This window comes from Maniola hyperantus, chromosome 15 (assembly GCF_902806685.2).
Source record: "Maniola hyperantus chromosome 15, iAphHyp1.2, whole genome shotgun sequence".
In the NCBI taxonomy this organism is placed as follows: Eukaryota; Metazoa; Arthropoda; class Insecta; order Lepidoptera; family Nymphalidae; genus Maniola; species Maniola hyperantus.
The window spans coordinates 1701049-1719214 of NC_048550.1; the positions used below are offsets into that span (position 1 = coordinate 1701049).

General features: G+C 37.6%; 2 protein-coding genes across 4 annotated transcripts in view; one reads left to right on the top strand and one right to left on the bottom strand.

Moving 5' to 3' along the window:
* Positions 1 to 1652, bottom strand: part of Cht6 (Chitinase 6) — a 69920-nt gene extending 68268 nt beyond the window's left edge. The window contains exon 1 of the mRNA XM_034976142.2: positions 1414 to 1652. Within this exon, the coding sequence (XP_034832033.1) occupies positions 1414 to 1473 (60 nt within the window). The 5' untranslated portion in view covers positions 1474 to 1652. The remainder of the gene's footprint in view (positions 1 to 1413) is intronic.
* Positions 1653 to 11093: 9441 nt separating this feature from the next.
* HPS4 (Hermansky-Pudlak syndrome 4 protein) overlaps positions 11094 to 18166 on the top strand; it is a 29413-nt gene continuing 22340 nt past the window's right edge. For 2 of the 3 annotated variants that reach the window (XR_011237583.1, XM_034976160.2), the window contains exons 1-2: positions 11094 to 11273; positions 17340 to 17469. Coding sequence is in view for 1 of the 3 variants with exons in the window: in XM_034976160.2 (XP_034832051.1) it covers positions 11266 to 11273; positions 17340 to 17469 (138 nt within the window). In the remaining 2 variants the exon portion in view is untranslated. The remainder of the gene's footprint in view (positions 11274 to 17339; positions 17470 to 18166) is intronic. The other variant, XM_069503215.1, reaches the window with a different exon arrangement.

Here is an 18166-nt window from a genome sequence, read left to right on the forward strand (position 1 = left end):
GTCACATCCAAATATCAGTTTTCAGGGCTATGTCTTGAAAAATGACGTACTTTCATACCAAATTTCATGCCCTTTAGGAGAAAAATAAAATGAGCCTCATAGGACGTCACAGGATTCAGGCGGCACAATACCGTGGGGCGTGGATAATCCCTACAAATGACCTTAGTATATCCAGCAGTAAACATCTATTGGTTGAAGAAACTGAAGACCATGACTCTCTCACCCAAAATTCATAGTAGAAAAACGTTCCTACCCATTGGAATGTTCGCAGAGCAGGCTTTTATTAAGGTAAAATATATTAGAACTAGCTTATGCTCGCGACTTTGTGCGCGTGGACTACAGAAATTTCAAACCCCTATTTCACCCCTTGGGGGTTGAATTTTCAAAAATCCTTTCTTAGCGGATGCCTACGTCATAACAGCTATTTGCATGCCAAATTTCAGCCCGATACGTCCAGTAGTTTGAGCTGTGCGTTGATAGATCAGTCAGTCAGCCAGTGAGTCAGTCAACTTTTTTTTTATATATTTAAATATAATATATTTTAAGCGTAAGTATCTGTAAGACGGAACCATTCACTTCTTCCTTGCGTATTCAATTATATAGAATGGAAAAGGATAATTTCAATGTTGCAACATTGGAAGCGATCTACCAATTGCGTTGTTTAAATACTGAACGGAAAATCAACAACCTAATGGGGAGAAACTCTGATACAGAGTTATTATGATTTAGTTATACCAGTTATTCGACTTTAATGTTAATTCGAGGTGGAGTAAAAGTGACAATTACCATATGTTACGTGATTAAGCATTTTGAAATGTAAATTTTGTATTAAGTTGTTATATAATTATCAGGTTTGCATTAAAATATTGTTAGTTATTTAATATATTAACCGACTTCCAGAGGAGTAAATTCTAAATTCGATGAGTTGTTTTAAAATGAACTAATACTCGGCATGCGTAACAATGCAACTCGCACACTACTTATTGTATATTGATGGTACTATATCAAAAACCTTCACGCAAGTGCTAACAACAACTGTACAAAGTTTCAACTCAATCGGATGAACGTTGCGCAAACGCATAGGTAACGAACAGACTAACATTAATTTTTATATTTGTAAATTTTCCTTAGGCATCTAGGTATACCTATATAGGTACCTTCAAGTCAAGTGCATTATTTTAGGCAAGCGTTCTACATTAAACTGCATTGTTACGTGCCAGCTGCAGGTCTGATTGCAGCACTAGTTAATGAATTTAAAAAGGTAGGACATAAAGTGGTTAGTAATTAATTCTTACAAGAAAATCTAGTTTGATATGATCACTTCTCACGCAGTTTTTCTGAAGCTTTCCGACAGCTGCACATTTCCTGTAAAACAGGTCTTAGATAATTGAATGATTAAAAAATAGCTCTTACCATTTTTAGATGCGTATACTTTCTCCCATCGGAGTTCCCCATTTTTAAATGAACATGCATAAAAAATCCGAAAATGTTATTTTAGGCACAAAACTCACTATCACAACATCGCGACACTAATTTAAAAAAAATATAATATTTGACACTGGCAACTCAGGTTCACGAAAAAAAAATGTTTCGTATGACAGGGGATTTTTGACGTTCAAATAGTTTGGCGGGAAACGTCGTTTCGATCGGACTTCGCGCCACAGACTGGCAAGATGGCGGGTTTTTTTGACGGTTCACACAAGTCGATTCACTTTCTACGACCTTACGTTATGTGTCTCGTAATTAAGCATGGATTTACGTAACCCGCCGATCCACTGTTGGTTTTTGATTTCCTAGAAATATTAATTCGTTTTGGTATTCGCCTCTAAAATAAAACCCTACCCTTGAAAAAATTCTTACCTGAAAAATCAGTAATGGCTAGTGGTTAAGACATCTACTTGGGGGGTCGGGGGTTCGATCCGGGCAGGCACCTCTAACTTTTCGGTGCTATGTGCGTTTTTAAGCAACTACTTTTATACTTATCATTTGCTTTAACGGTGAAGGAAATTGTAAGAAAATTCTTCATAATAAAAGTAGGTATGTGAAGTCTACCAATCCACATTTGGCCAGCTTGCCAGACTAAGGCCTAAACCCCTCTCAATCGTTATTATCAGATGTTAGTGATAATGCTATAGGACCGACGCACGGAGAAAACTAAATATATTGTCTAAATATACTATTTTTGATGTAGTCATGACCGTAATAACGATTTTAGCACAGCCAAGAGAGTCGCATCTCGGCTAACCTTGAGACGTGTGCGCGTTGAAGTCTTTTGTATCGAGCTTTGTAATCACCATCACCACTGCTCTACTTCACATTCACTGAATTTCGTATGAATTATTTAATGAAAATGATTATAAAACTTTTTATCTTATGATAATATTAGCTTAATTTTGATAAGCAATAAATTATCTATAACTAGCTTATGCTTGCGACTTCGTCCGCGTGGACTACTCACAAATCCCTATTTTACCCCTCCAGGGGTCAAAATTCTTTCTTAGGGAATGTCATAATAGTTATCTGCATGCCAAATTTCAGCCCTATTCGTTAAGTAGTTTGAGCTGTGCATTGATAGATCTGTCAGTCAGCCAGAAAAAATAATTACACATAAAATTCAAAAACTACTCTTTTGCTTATTCATTTCGTAACAATTTGATTGTTTGATACAACAAAAATAAAGTCAATTTAAATATTTTTTATAATAACTCGACTTTTTAGTCACAATTAAATTATAACTTTCTAAGTATAATGAATAATTAAATAAACTATATTTATAAAGTCATTAAGAAACAAAACAATACGTAACTTTTCTACATATTTACATTTTAACAATCTCTGATTTGTCCATAATACTTTTCAACCGATTTTGATATTACGAATACAATACCTAGGTGGTAAGTACACCAGCTTTGTATGGATGTGGTTAAAGAGAACAGTCACAGGCTAATTTTATAAAAAGAAACAGGATTTTGAAAACGTACTTAATTTTGTTTAAAAAAAGAGCAACTACTGAGTTTCTTGCCAGCTCTTCTCAGTAGAAACTGTTTTCTAAGCCAGTAGTTGGCACAGACTGTCCTCCATGAAATAAATAAATTTAAAATTCATTTCAAATTCTAAATCCACGCGGACCAAGTCGCGGGTATCGTCTGTTTTAGATTAAACCACAAATAACTCTAAATCTAAACAAAACTTGGAAGTAGATCGTTCTAAATTTCTACTAGACACCTAAACAAGATGTAGGTAGTAAAAATCGGGGAGGTGCGAGTCAGACTTGCATACGAAGGGTTCTGTACCATCGTACAAGAAATAACACATTTTTTTTTTTATGGCTCCTATCTGCGACAGATTGAAATGGCAAACGGGGTGGCAAAACCTACACCCGCACAGCCCCCACGCTAACCCAGTGCGGGGTAGTGCGGGTGACATGCGGGTGTGCGGAGCGTCCCCCCGCCTCATACCCCGATTGCCATCTCAACCTGTCGCGGCGTAGTCCGCGAGTACCTTTATTTTATTTATTTATTCAGATACAAGTTAGCCCTTGACTGCAATCTCACCTGGTGGTAAGTGATGATGCAGTCTAAGAATCAATTGTAAATGTTAAGCAACGTAGAACCAAGTCGTCAATTGGATGGATGATCGACTTGGGGAGGCCATCTCGATAGGTATTTTTAAAATTTTATTATTTGTTGTTATAGCGTGAATAGAGGAAATACATAGGTACCTATTCTGTAAAAGTTTCAACTCTCTACCTATTACGGTTCAGGAGATACAGCTCGCTGTCAGACAAACGGACGGACGGACCGACAGACGGACGGACAGCAAAGCCTTAATAATTATTAGGGTCCCGTTGGCACCCTGCGGATATGGAACCCTAAAAACGAGACACATAATATAATCAAACAGCGCCAACCTGCTCGCCGCACCTTGCATGTCGAGGAATTTAGGTTCATGTAAGCATAGCTCACTTAGATTGGAGTAACTTTAAAGACTAGTTTTTATCAACAACTTTTCCTGCTTTGAGGGATTCTTCCGCATAAAAATCTTTCCACGATAAAGAGATCCATACGTCCATACAAATATTTCGATCGGGGAGTTCGATCCCGGGCACGCACCTCTAACTTTTCAGAGCCAGCAATAGGCTACTTGACACTTTTTTTAAGTAGGTCTTAAATGGTTAATATTTGTCCTATTAGATCAAAAAAATTAACACTATATTTTTTTGCGCCCTAAAAACCGTAAAACTTTAATTTAAAAATATATCTAGGCTCGTCAGTACCAGAAGTATGTTATTATGATCGAGATTGAAGACTAAACCACTAAAAGTAACCTTAGGTAATGGTTAACCGGATACGTCAGGATTACAACCTTTAGATTAACCGAGCCTTCGTGGGCATACTAACATCATTCTTGCACACTACGAGAGATATCACAGACTACCCTCAACTATTAACCTACCGTCAATAATGAGTCATGATAACAATGTCTCTTATGAGACTAGACATCGCTAACTAACACTAGCTAAGTCCCTACCTAGCGACCGGCTCCGACCATCCCCATACCGGCCCCAGACCAACCAGCTAACCTAGCACACCACACTTAGTTCAATTAACTTCAACTACAACAATCACGTTTGTCTAATACAAATTGGAACGATACAAGAAGGACTTACCAGATAAACAGCTATTCAACACACACTATACCATCATTCACACAATCACGTCACTTTCGACAACCTAGTACTGAACCTTTAACAACTGAAACCACATTAGGTCACAACAACAATGATAATAATAAAACCTACAGTACGATACACATAGTATCCACTGAGAAGTGCCCTCGGCAAGAGCCACACGAATAATAATCTCCTCGTACCGCCGCATTCACTTTTATTGTCTCAAAATGACGGTGGGGCGACTACGTAATGTTCAATGAGCAAAGTGTTTACAATTAAAATGGCAGCGCGCCTGCACGGCCATTCTGACATGCGTACGTCCACGTACGCCAAGTATTACAAAGCATGTGAGGACAAAACCATAACCACAAAATCATTTATCGCTCTTCCATCCTGACTACATTCCTTACACTTCATTTGATTGGAGCTCAATTGCTATTGCAACTTCTAAATCAATTAACTATCTAAACGTTTTTTTTTTTTTTTAGAACTTCTAAATCAAATCCACCACTGGTTCGGAACCCCACGACCTAGCGAGAAGAACCAGCAAGAAACTCGATGTCATCTAATTAAACTTTACAAACAAAGTTTTTTTTTTTGTTGGTTGTATGTTTGGGTCCATGATCTTATACCATCATCTAACACGACTACGGAGGGTGTGACTAGCACCATCACGGCCATTCTGATATGCGACCGTCCTCGGGCGCTAGTATGATCAAGCGCGCACAATTTCCAATCATCAAGTACTACAAGCCGCAGTTCTATCCGACCAGGATCAACTATCATCTGGACTGAGCAAGTGTGTCCCTCCAACCAGCTCTTTTGAGCGTGGCCCGGACGACACCCCTCAACCAGGCTAGACTCATAACATCTGGAAGCAGTGTGTCCCCTCAACCAACTCTTACGAGTGTGGCCCGGACGACACTCTTACCAGGATAAACTCACACCATCTGGAAGAAGTGTGTCCCCTCAACCAACTCTTACGAGTCTGGCCCGGACGACACTTTTACCAGGATAAACTCACATCATCTGGAAGAAGTGTGTCCCCTCAACCAACTCTTACGAGTCTGGCCCGGACGACACTCTTACCAGGATAAACTCACACCATCTGGAAGAAGTGTGTCCCCTCAACCAACTCTTACGAGTCTGGCCCGGACGACACTCCCACCAGGATAAACTCCATAACATCTGGAAGGACACTTCCTTACCAGGATAGACTCATAACATCTGGAAGGACACTTCCTTACCAGGATAGACTCATGAACTTAATATAACATAACATCTGTCCTTATTACGACAGGTCTACCTATTCATACAACGATCTAACACCACATGAAGATTGATTTCTAGTCTTATGTCGGGAAACTCAATTTGTTATCTCGTGGCAAAAATAATTGTTCAGCAAAAACTCATCTACCTACATTACGGTTACTCTTTTACAAAAAGAACACTGAACTGCATCAAAATTTGTTTTTATAACAACTGGCTGAGATTTGCGGGTAGTCTGAAAATTACTGTACTAGATTTTCGATAAGTTTTAACTTTTTGTACAGTAGGTACAGTTTGTGATCATAATTTTTCACACAGTAAACAGCGTGATTGGAAAGTACTATGACTAAGACTACTTTTTATAGTCTTAACCTGCGAATTTAAATTGCAGGTATCTTGGTGAGAAACTTCATGACTAGTGGATGGTTAAGCGTGTTTTACATAGATGTGTTCATAACCTCAATATCAACCTTTCGTGGGCACAACGGAATAAATTCCGTTTTAAAATTGATCTAAAGTCTATCAGTAAAGTATGATTCGTCGATCATAACAAAGCCTTTTATACAATTTCCAATATACAAAACAAGCTCATGGTTATGCCATCGGTTTGGTTACGAAAATGATCAACCTTTTTACAGGATGCATTAATTAAAAAAACGGGAGCTAAATTTAACTTTAAATTAAATTTAACGCAACTGCGGGTAATCCCATGTGGGCTTAGTGTGGGTAATCTCATGTGGGCTTAGTGTGGGTAATCCCAGTTCTGATCTAGGCTCGTCAGTACCAGAAGTATGTTATTATGATCGAGATTGAAGACTAAACCACTAAAAGTAACCTTAGGTAATGGTTAACCGGATACGTCAGGATTACAACCTTTAGATTAACCGAGCCTTCGTGGGCATACTAACATCATTCTTGCACACTACGAGAGATATCACAGACTACCCTCAACTATTAACCTACCGTCAATAATGAGTCATGATAACAATGTCTCTTATGAGACTAGACATCGCTAACTAACACTAGCTAAGTCCCTACCTAGCGACCGGCTCCGACCATCCCCATACCGGCCCCAGACCAACCAGCTAACCTAGCACACCACACTTAGTTCAATTAACTTCAACTACAACAATCACGTTTGTCTAATACAAATTGGAACGATACAAGAAGGACTTACCAGATAAACAGCTATTCAACACACACTATACCATCATTCACACAATCACGTCACTTTCGACAACCTAGTACTGAACCTTTAACAACTGAAACCACATTAGGTCACAACAACAATGATAATAATAAAACCTACAGTACGATACACATAGTATCCACTGAGAAGTGCCCTCGGCAAGAGCCACACGAATAATAATCTCCTCGTACCGCCGCATTCACTTTTATTGTCTCAAAATGACGGTGGGGCGACTACGTAATGTTCAATGAGCAAAGTGTTTACAATTAAAATGGCAGCGCGCCTGCATATATTTTTCATAGACAGCTGAAAACACTGTCGGCCATGTTTGGCCTATTGATTATCATTGCTCTGACGTCATGCATTTGTAAACAACAGCATAAACTTCCGTGACATAGGGATGACATTTCTTTGTTTACATATTTAATGACGTCACATCATGGCTGACAGCGTTTTCTGCGTTTCAAATAAAAATAAAAATTGTATTTTTTTAAATTGGATTTATATATCCATCCTGCGTTTTTAATAATTGTTATTGATATATTTCGTTGTCTTAAGCAAAATACTATAATAAATAATCATTTATTGGACGAAATTAGATATGAGTCAAGTAGCCTATTAAATAGGCACTTGCTTTAATGGTGAAGGAAAACATCGTGAGGAAACCTGCATGCCTGAGAGCTGAGAGTTATCCATTTGGCAGACTTCACATTTGTTTGTTAAAAGCATGGTAGTCGAGTTTCATTTCTTATTTTTTTATTGTTTGATAAACTATTTTTTTTACTATAATTTAAACATTAAAAGAAAAATAAAATATCCAATAAACATTCATATTCGAAGTAAATTATGACCGCAATTCTGAGATTAGATTGAAAAATTTCAAGCATTGCTCTAATTTTAATCTACCACAACTCTTTACACTTGCAATTTCAATCATTTCTTGCCATACATGTTTACCTAAATAAGTACTTCAGGATTATTGCAACATTCATAGAGAGAAGGGCCTTTTTATAAACGTCCACAGCTGAACATAGGTCTCTTTTAGAGACCGCCGCGCCGCCTGATTCCAGCAGCTCCCTACGACTCGTTTGATGTCAACTGTTCACCTAGAGGGGGGGTCTTCCAACGTTTTCCAATGCAAGGTTACTATTCTAGCACCTTGGGACCCCGACGTGTCCCGGTTTTTCGAACTATCTGAGCTGCCCATTGCCGCTTCAGCTTCGCAACCCGTTGAGCTATGTTGGTTACCGTGGTACTTCTACATATCAAATTAAAAATTAGGATATTTTTAATTTGATCACATGGAGCAACTCCGAACATAGCTCTCTCTATCAGCCGCTGTGTTATTGAGCTTTCTTATGAGGCTTCTAGTTAGCGACCACATGTCGGATTCATTTCCCTTTATATGTGAGCTTTAAAATTCTATGGGCTAACTATGGGCCTCATAAGAAAACTCAGAGTCGCTCAGCGGGCGATGGAGAGAGCTGTGCTTGGAGTTTCTCTACGTGATCAAATCAGAAATGAGAAGATCCGTAGGAGAACTACAGTAACCGACATAGCTCAACGGGTTGCGAAGCTGAAGTGGCAATGGGCAGGGCACATAGTTCGTAAAATCGATAGACGTTGGGGTCCCAAGGTGCTGGAATGGCGACCTCGCACCGGAAGAGGCAGTGTTGGAAGACCCCCCACTAGGTGGACGGACGCAGGGAGCCGCTGGATTCAGGCGGCGCAAGACCGTGGCGTGTGGAAGTCGCTACAAGAGAGACCTATGTCCAGCAGTGGACGTCTATCGGTTGATGATGATGATGATGATGATGATGAAGCTTTAAAATTAAATAAAAATAGCTAGGTAAGTAGTAGACTCTACCTTGTTGCCAAACTTGTGATGTCCTATTTTAATGAACTTGTTGTTGTCGATGTAGAATTTGCGACGCAAAAAACTGCTTGATATAGTATACTTAGATCGATTTTATTACTTTAATTGAAGTTAGGTAGTTAGGTAGGTATATTTGCCTAATATTTTATGTTAATGTGTGGTTGGTAGTAATAAGATAATGGTGGTCCGTGAGCAGAGATTATATTATACTTGTTAATATATTATCTCTGTCCGTGAGTCATAGTTATTACCAACCTACTAGACTAGATAATAAGTAAAATTAATTAAATCTAAAATCTACATCATAAGTAAATAGGTAGGTAGACTGAGATAGGTAAGTAATAGGACTTTAAGCAAAATATTATGGCAAAATGTGTTTTTCGAAAAATATCCATGTTACCTACATTATTAATAAATATAAAATACTTAAGTTTTTAATTAAAATTCCATCATCACCTCGCACGGCACATTTATATGACAAAACCAGACAAAACGGAACCGAACATCCGATCAAATAATGTCCACGCCTTAGAATATTAATTAACTGAAGTTGTTTGTCATGGAAAATAATAACTTATTTCTAGAAATTACGAGACTAGGTACCTTAACTACCGAATATTTACGCACTATTACCACCTCATTACCACAGTTGAGTTCACATTCTAGTTCAGGTGCCTATCGCTACCCATATTATAAAGAGATGGTTTGCTGGTTTGTCCTTCAATCACGTCGCAACGGAGCAACGGATCAGCATGATTTTTTTGCATGGAGTTAAAGACCCGGAGAGTGACATAGGATATTTTTTATACCGAAAAATCAAAGAGTTCCCAGTTCCCACGGGATTTCATTAAAACTAAATCCACGCGAACGAAGTCGCGGGAATCAGCTAGTTATTAAATAAATTATGTTCAGCTGTATTTGGGAATTTAGATTAAAAAATATATCGAACTAAATATGGTAATTAATAATATTATTATGAAATAATCTCTATCTCTATACATATATAAAAATGAATCGCTGAATGTGTTTCTGATCGCAAATATCAAGAACAGCTGAACCGATTTCGCTAATTCTTTTTTCATAACATTCCTTGAAGTATGAGGATGGTTCTTACGGAGAGATTTTTTTTTTTTAATCCTGAAAAAGAATAGACTGTTAGGCGGTACGAAGTTCGCCGGGGCAACTATGTATTGACTTTCCATATGTAAAAAGTACTCTGTGGTATTGACATAAAAAATAATAATCTAAAGTTCGAAGTGCTGATTTAATAAATAACGCCATCTTGTAGACAATAGAAACACTCTTAAAAGTTTGGATAAGGAACTTCCATTAATTTAAGTGCTGCCATCTATCAATGTAGATCAAACCTTTGCTTAAGTCCTGCCATCTATCGACCTAGACCACAATATAGTTTCACGCTGTGTTGCCACCAATAATATTTTGCAAAATATTGAATACTTGCAAGACTAACCTAAATGTCATTCATCAGTGTTTTCACTTTTAGAAATTTCGCCCTATTTAAGGCGAAACGATATTAGGTACGGCTTAGGGCGTTTTTTATTCTGATTGATAAGCATTTAGAGGAATTTGTGGTAAAATCAAACTTCAGGTGGTAGCCTTATTTTTTTTTTACCCTTTTAAAGTGATTGATTGTGAATCTTTTATGAAAGAGGATAGACTAGAAAAGGGCCAATGATTTTATTTTTCGGAAATTAGCGTATTTTAGCGTACTTTACGGAATTTACGGAATAATAGCGTATTTTTTTGTAAAAACTCATTAGCTAGGTGTTTATTACTCGTATGAGACAGAGGTCTCATTTTTTTTGAAAATGATAACCAAACACACGGCTACATCACAAGTGACAAGACTTAAGATTTAGATTAGGATCGTGAAATGATATAAATAACAATTATTAACGTGAAAATAATTGTTATGCGTCCTAAATCAAGGTATTTCAAACAGGTTTAGGGTAATTTAGGGTGAATTCCTACAAAGCTAGGGTGAAACCAAAATCGTAGGTGGAAACACTGTGTCGTGTCATTTTTTATTTTACTATATTTTTATTCTGTAAAAAACAGTGGTTTAGGTGGTCCGTGGCAGTCCGTGGTCGTGTTATTGGAATTTTCAGAGATCGTTCTAATAATATGAAAATATTACGCGCACTGTAATCGATTTGTTTTCCTTAATTTTAATCCCTGTAAAATGTTGCAAATCTGAAGCTGTGCCTGAGAGAGAGAAGGAACAGATAAACTACCAAAATGGCAAAGTAAGTGATGTTAAATTTAATTTCCTTGCAATGCAATAAGCAACGATTAGCTTAGGCTCTAACATCGACGTTTTTGCGGTCGAGTTCATATTATTGTGAAATTGTAGAATCTATATTAATTACAGGACCAATAAGAAAATGTTAGAATTGCATTTATAGTCCGTAATTCATTTGATGTGGTATTCCAGTTGATGCGTTATCTAGGAAATGATTATTTTGTTTATTTATTTTTATCAATGTGCTTCTATTTATGTATATAAAATATTCGCAACATTCTTTGCTCTATACAAATAACTAAAACAAGTAAGTAGTTATTCTTACTTGTAGTCATTGAATTATATATACCTCGATGCTTGTACTCCTAAAAATAATCCTAATAGGTATGCACATTAGGCAATTTTTTGATTCAAATATAAACTTTCACTTCTTATGATATACTTTGCATTATAGCTAGGTAGGTACTGGATTTTTCATGGCTAAAATGCTCAAAGGTTTGCTTAAATTGGAGTTGAAAATACCAATATTCATTCAATTTAAATTCAGATCATGCATTAGTGTTTCTCTCAAATTGTGGTTGTGAACACATGCCAATAGCAAATGTGAACTTATTTGTTTTGAAGAATACTTAAATATTATGCTCATTTTAGTATTATTATTTCTAGAATATTTACTCGCACCCTTGCATCCCTTCATCCCTTCAATTTAAATTTGAATTGATTTGGATTTGGATTTAAATGTTCCAGTCAGTACATTTAAATCCTTTTTAATTCAAATTTAAATTTGTAGTGAATACACTTTTTAACCGACTTCAAAAAAAGGAGGAGGTTCTCAATTCGTCGGAATCTTTTTAAACCTTTATTTAAATAAGCAGCTTTGAATTTAAGCTCCACAAAAACAAATATGTTTTCTTTTAAATATTGTAGGTAGGTACTTAATGCATTAAAATTAACTACAAAAAAATCAAATGTTGTATATTGTAATGCATTCAAAATAAACTAAAATTATGCATGCATTGCTGACATTTTAGGAACATTGTATAACTAATATGCTAATATTACTGCACTACATTCTGCCAAAGTTCTTCAAATACTCAGACAACCTTGGGAAACCACCTATCTAATTTGTGTGAATTAACGTCATCCATTATACAAATATTTGTATTCAAATTAGTATAATTTTAATTTGAAATTAAGTCATTTTTGTCTGAAATGTCAATTAAGGCCCCCACACACCATCCAGTATATATCAGCCAATTTGCACGATGGCTTAAGCCAAAGATCCAATTAACAGCAGGTAGATCCAATATATTCTTGTGTTGCTAACTGACATGCCCACATGCTCAAGTTTCCATAATCATGCACATCTAATCTAAATATATAAAATGAACAGGTGACTGACTGACTGATCTATGATTATCTGATCTATCAATACACGTTATTATTTTATTATGATGTATGATTATGATGTAGAAATCCGCTAAGAACGGTTTTTGAAAGTTCAACCCCCAAGGTAGTAAAATAGGGGTTTGAAATTTGTGTAGTCGGACGAAGTCGCGGGAATAAGCTAGTAATATATAAAAGGAAAACTGACTGATCTATCAACACAGCTCAAACTACTGGAGAGATTGGGCTGAATTTGGCATGCAGGTAGCTATTATGACAGAAGATTATGTAGACAGACGAAGTCACGGGCATAAGCTAGTTGAACAATATATTTGATAGTGTGTTGTGTAGTGTATTAATAATAATATAGTGATTTAAAGAACTACCTACTATTTTCATTTCAACAATATGATAATCTAATTTTTTATATTCCATTTAATTTAATGATATGATGATTTTAATACTTTACTATTATTACCATGCATACCTGGTAGCATTACACGCGTCGCTGTCCTATTATTATATTAAATCAAGCTGGTGTGTTGTCGATAGCTTAAATAGGTACCTACTCAGTTGAACACGTAATAATGTAACTCAATGTAAAAATATTTATGGTGAATAGACGGTACCTACATAAATTAAGTAGATAACTTGTCAGTGTAAATTTTGACAATTCAATAAACAACATACAGACTAAATACAGAGTGCTAATCTTGATAAGCTGCGTCTATTAACTGAGTATATTCTATTGTAAGTTTGATTTTTGTTGATTCTTGGAAATCTTGTAATAGTTTTGTTACCTAATTCTTTTGGAATTCTTTTGAAGTTATATTATGACTTCAAGAGAATTTCGTATGACTGTAGGGTAGCTATTTAATTTTGGTTTTCCTTAACTTAATATTATTAACTTCATAGCTTGACTGTAATTAAAAATTAAATTAAATTATATAACTTCAAAAGAATTTGAAATGACTGTAGTGTAGCTATTTAATTTTAGTTTTTCTAATTGTTAACTTCATAGCTTGTTTGTAATTTAATGATTTCTTTATTCATTTTGCCAGTGAGTGTGGGTAAGTTTGTATTGAAAGTCTTAGTACATATTTATTTATAAAAATATTGTTTATTTAATATATTGCATACTTTTATATATTTATATATATTCATTTATAAATATTATTGTATATCATTTTATATTTAGTACTCTATTATGTCTGATGAATTACCAATATATTATTGTGATGATGAATTTTTTTCATGCTCTTCCTCTGATGAGTTCCAAAGTGTATGTAGTAATTTATCCTTTGACGGCAGCTTCTCTCTAGAACACAAACTCAATTCTATATTTTCTGATGACTCTCGCTACCTTAATTTTGTGCATATTAATGCACAGAGCATTCCGGCACATTATGATGATCTTATGGCATCTTTTAGTAACGTCCAAGTCGATTGTATTCTCGTTTCCGAGTCCTGGCTCAAACCTTCTCTCTCTTCGGAACTTTATAGACTACCAGATTTTACTCTTATCCGTAATGATCGGACAGATAAAGGAGGAGGCGGTGTGTGTATCTATATTCGGAACCACTTAACGTTCAAAATTATTAGTCAGTCACCTTCTGCATACTCTGGTAGTCTGGAACATCTTTTCCTTGAAATCTGTACTCACCACTCTAAATTTCTTATTGGTGTTGTATATAGCCCTTCGTCCTCTATCAACTACTTTGACGCTTTTGAAAAACTTCTTGAGGACCTTACTCCTTCCTACTCCGACGTTATTATAATGGGAGATTTTAACACGTGCCTACTGAGAAACGATAGTAGATCGCAAAAATTAAAATCATTAGTGTCTTCTATTAACATGACTATCCTTCCTCTCTCAGAAACCCACTTCGCTCCAAGTTTTGCTCCGTCTCTTCTAGACTTGATAATAACCTCGAATCCTCACAACGTTCTTTTGCATGGTCAGCTCACTGCACCCTTCTCCTACCACGACCTTTTATATCTTCGCTATGAAGTGCGCTCCCCAAAACGTAAGCATAAGGTTATTCTGCAACGTAATTTCAAAAATATTAATATAGAGTGTTTAAGGAAAGATGCATCTGAAATTGACTGGGCCTGCGTGTATAATGCAACGGATATTGATATAAAAGTAAAACTTTTCACAACTCTTCTCATCAACTTATATGATACTCATGCTCCAGTGAGACCTGTCAGGATTAGGCATTTACCTGCACCTTGGCTGACTGACACAATTAAGAAGCTAATGAGTAAACGTAACAGGGCCAAGACTAAATGTAAGAAATCCCCGACTGACGAAAATGTGGCAGCCTATAAGAAACTTCGTAATCTCTGCAATAGGATGTGTAGGGATGCCAAGCGCCGCTATATTTATTCCTCGATTGATAAAGCTTCTACTCCCGAAAAATGGAGATTTCTTAAATCCCTGGGTGTGGGCAAATTTCTAAGTACTTCTACTATCTCTATTGATATAAATGCACTAAACACTCATTTTTCCACTCCGCCTGTTACAATTTCGGATTCTAAAAAATCTCTAACACTTCAAAAATTAACAAACATCACCCCACCATTGTGCGAACCTTTCAATTTCCAAGAAGTTGCGGAGGACGATGTAAAAAAGTACATCCTTTCCATTTCAACAAAAGCTGTTGGTAGTGATGGCCTGAGCCGTGACATGTTATTACTCGTTTTAGATCTTATGGTGCCTATTATTACACACATATTAAACTTCTCCTTGGCTCATAAGATCTTCCCTACAGACTGGAAAATGGCCCATGTCATTCCCCTACCGAAAATTGCTAATCCTAATTCTTTCTCACAGTTTCGTCCCATTTCGATTTTACCTATTCTTTCAAAAATTATAGAAAATGCTGTTTTCAAACAATTATCCACGTTTCTTTTTAAGAACAATCTTATGAGTCCCTTTCAATCAGGTTTTCGGCCCTCTCACAGCACCATTACAGCGTTAATCAAAGTCACTGATGATATTCGTTACGCAATGGATAACAAAAAAGTAACTATTATCGCCTTGTTAGATTTTAGTAACGCCTTTAATTCAGTTGACTTTGATATCCTGCTTGGTATCCTTCGATCTCTTAACATATCCTCCCCTGCGATTGACTGGTTTCACTCTTATCTTCACGGTCGCCTACAGAGGGTGCGCACTGAAGAGGCTAACTCTGACTGGGCTTACCTCTCTGCTGGTGTACCTCAAGGCGGTGTACTATCCCCTCTTCTTTTTTCAATTTTCATCAATGAAATCACCAAAATTATTAGTTCTAACTACCACCTATATGCAGACGATCTGCAGCTCTATAGGCATGCAACACTGTCAGACTTGGATGCAGAGATAACAGCAATGAACACAGACCTAGTTGCTATTAAAAATTGGGCGGACTCTTTTGGTTTATTAGTTAACCCTAATAAATCACAGGTTATGGTCATTGGAAGCAGGCCGCTAAGAAATCGTATTGCCTTCAGTGATCTGCCTTTGGTTTCTTATGATGGCACACCCGTTGCTTACACATCCACAGCGAAAAACCTAGGATTGACTATGGATGGCAACCTCGCTTGGGCAGCACATATAAATCAGATCAGTAAACGTATGCATTATTCGATTCATTCCTTGAGGAGACTGCAGAATTTCCTTCCGCTGCGTACCAAAATTATGCCATCACATTCTCTGTTGCTTCCGATTCTCGACTATGCGGACGTCTGCTACTTGGATGCTACCGAAGAGCTACTTGACAAACTCGATCGACTTCAAAATTTGTGCATACGGTTTATATACGGCCTGCGCAAATTCGACCATATTTCCGATTACCGTCGTCGGTTAAAGTGGCTCCCAATACGCTTTCGCCGCAATTTGCATATTCTGACTGTTCTCTACAATGTTCTTAATACCTCTTCCCCTGGTTATCTACGAGAGCGATTTCAACTATCCCGCCCTCCTACTAGACCTATGCGGTCGTGTGTCTCAATAAATCCTCTCGTCACTCCCCGTTGTAACACAGTCTTCTATAACAAATCTTTCACCGTACTAGCTACCCAACTTTGGAACTCACTTCCTGAAAATGTCAGAGAGAACTGCCACTCAGTACACTCATTCAAATACAGAGTGAAGCAGTATTACCTATCATTAATATAGAGTATTTTATATATTATATGTATTTATATTTTTCATATATTATGTATATAATTATTTATGATAAGTATAATTATTGTATATAAGTTGATTTGGGTATTTATTATAAGATATTTATGTAGTTTATTAGATTCTAGTACCGTAGACCTATTCCACTTCTTGATACGCCTTACTCACAACCTTGAATGGGAAGCTGGAAGAAATCTCTGTTTAGAGATAAGCATTTCCGATGTAACTTAATTTATTATTACTTTGTAACTACAATTTTTGGTACATGAATAATAAAATACCTGCTAATTACTAATGTTATCAGTGCGAAAGTGTGTGTCTGTCTGTAACCTTTTTCGTGAACCATAATATGTTTCACCGGTTGGACGAAATCAAGTACAGAGATAGCTAGGCTTTCTTATCCCAGTAAATGAAAGATTTTTTGATTCAGAGAGATTTTTAAAATACTTACACCATAGACCTATTTTACGCTATCAAATCTGATCAAGGTGTGTTCATGTTAAATATTTGTTGCAGGGAAATGATGATAGTGTTCGTGTACGACACTGAGTGCTGCGTGGCCGAGGAGGACGACCCGGCCGACGCGGTGCTCTACTTCCATCCGGGGTGGGTGTCCGACACGCAGCGGCTGGCACTCGCCGGACAGGTGGGCTCATGTTGTACACTCGTGCAGGGAAATGATGATAGTGTTCGTGTACGACACTGGGTGTTGCGTGGCGGAGGAGGATGACCCGGCCGACTCGGTGCTCTACTTCCATCCGGGGTGGGTGTCCGACACGCAGCGGCTGGCACTCGCCGGACAGGTGGGCTCATGTTGTACACTCGTGCAGGGAAATGATGATAGTGTTCGTGTACGACACTGGGTGTTGCGTGGCGGAGGAGGATGACCCGGCCGACTCGGTGCTCTACTTCCATCCGGGGTGGGTGTCCGACACGCAGCGGCTGGCACTCGCCGGACAGGTGGGCTCATAATGTACACTCGTGCAGGGAAATGATGATAGTGTTCGTGTACGACACTGGGTGTTGCGTGGCGGAGGAGGATGACCCGGCCGACTCGGTGCTCTACTTCCATCCGGGGTGGGTGTCCGACACGCAGCGGCTGGCGCTCGCCGGACAGGTGGGCTCATGATGTACACTCGTGCAGGGAAATGATGATAGTGTTCGTGTACGACACTGGGTGTTGCGTGGCGGAGGAGGATGACCCGGCCGACTCGGTGCTCTACTTCCATCCGGGGTGGGTGTCCGACACGCAGCGGCTGGCGCTCGCCGGACAGGTGGGCTCATAATGTACACTCGTGCAGGGAAATGATGATAGTGTTCGTGTACGACACTGGGTGTTGCGT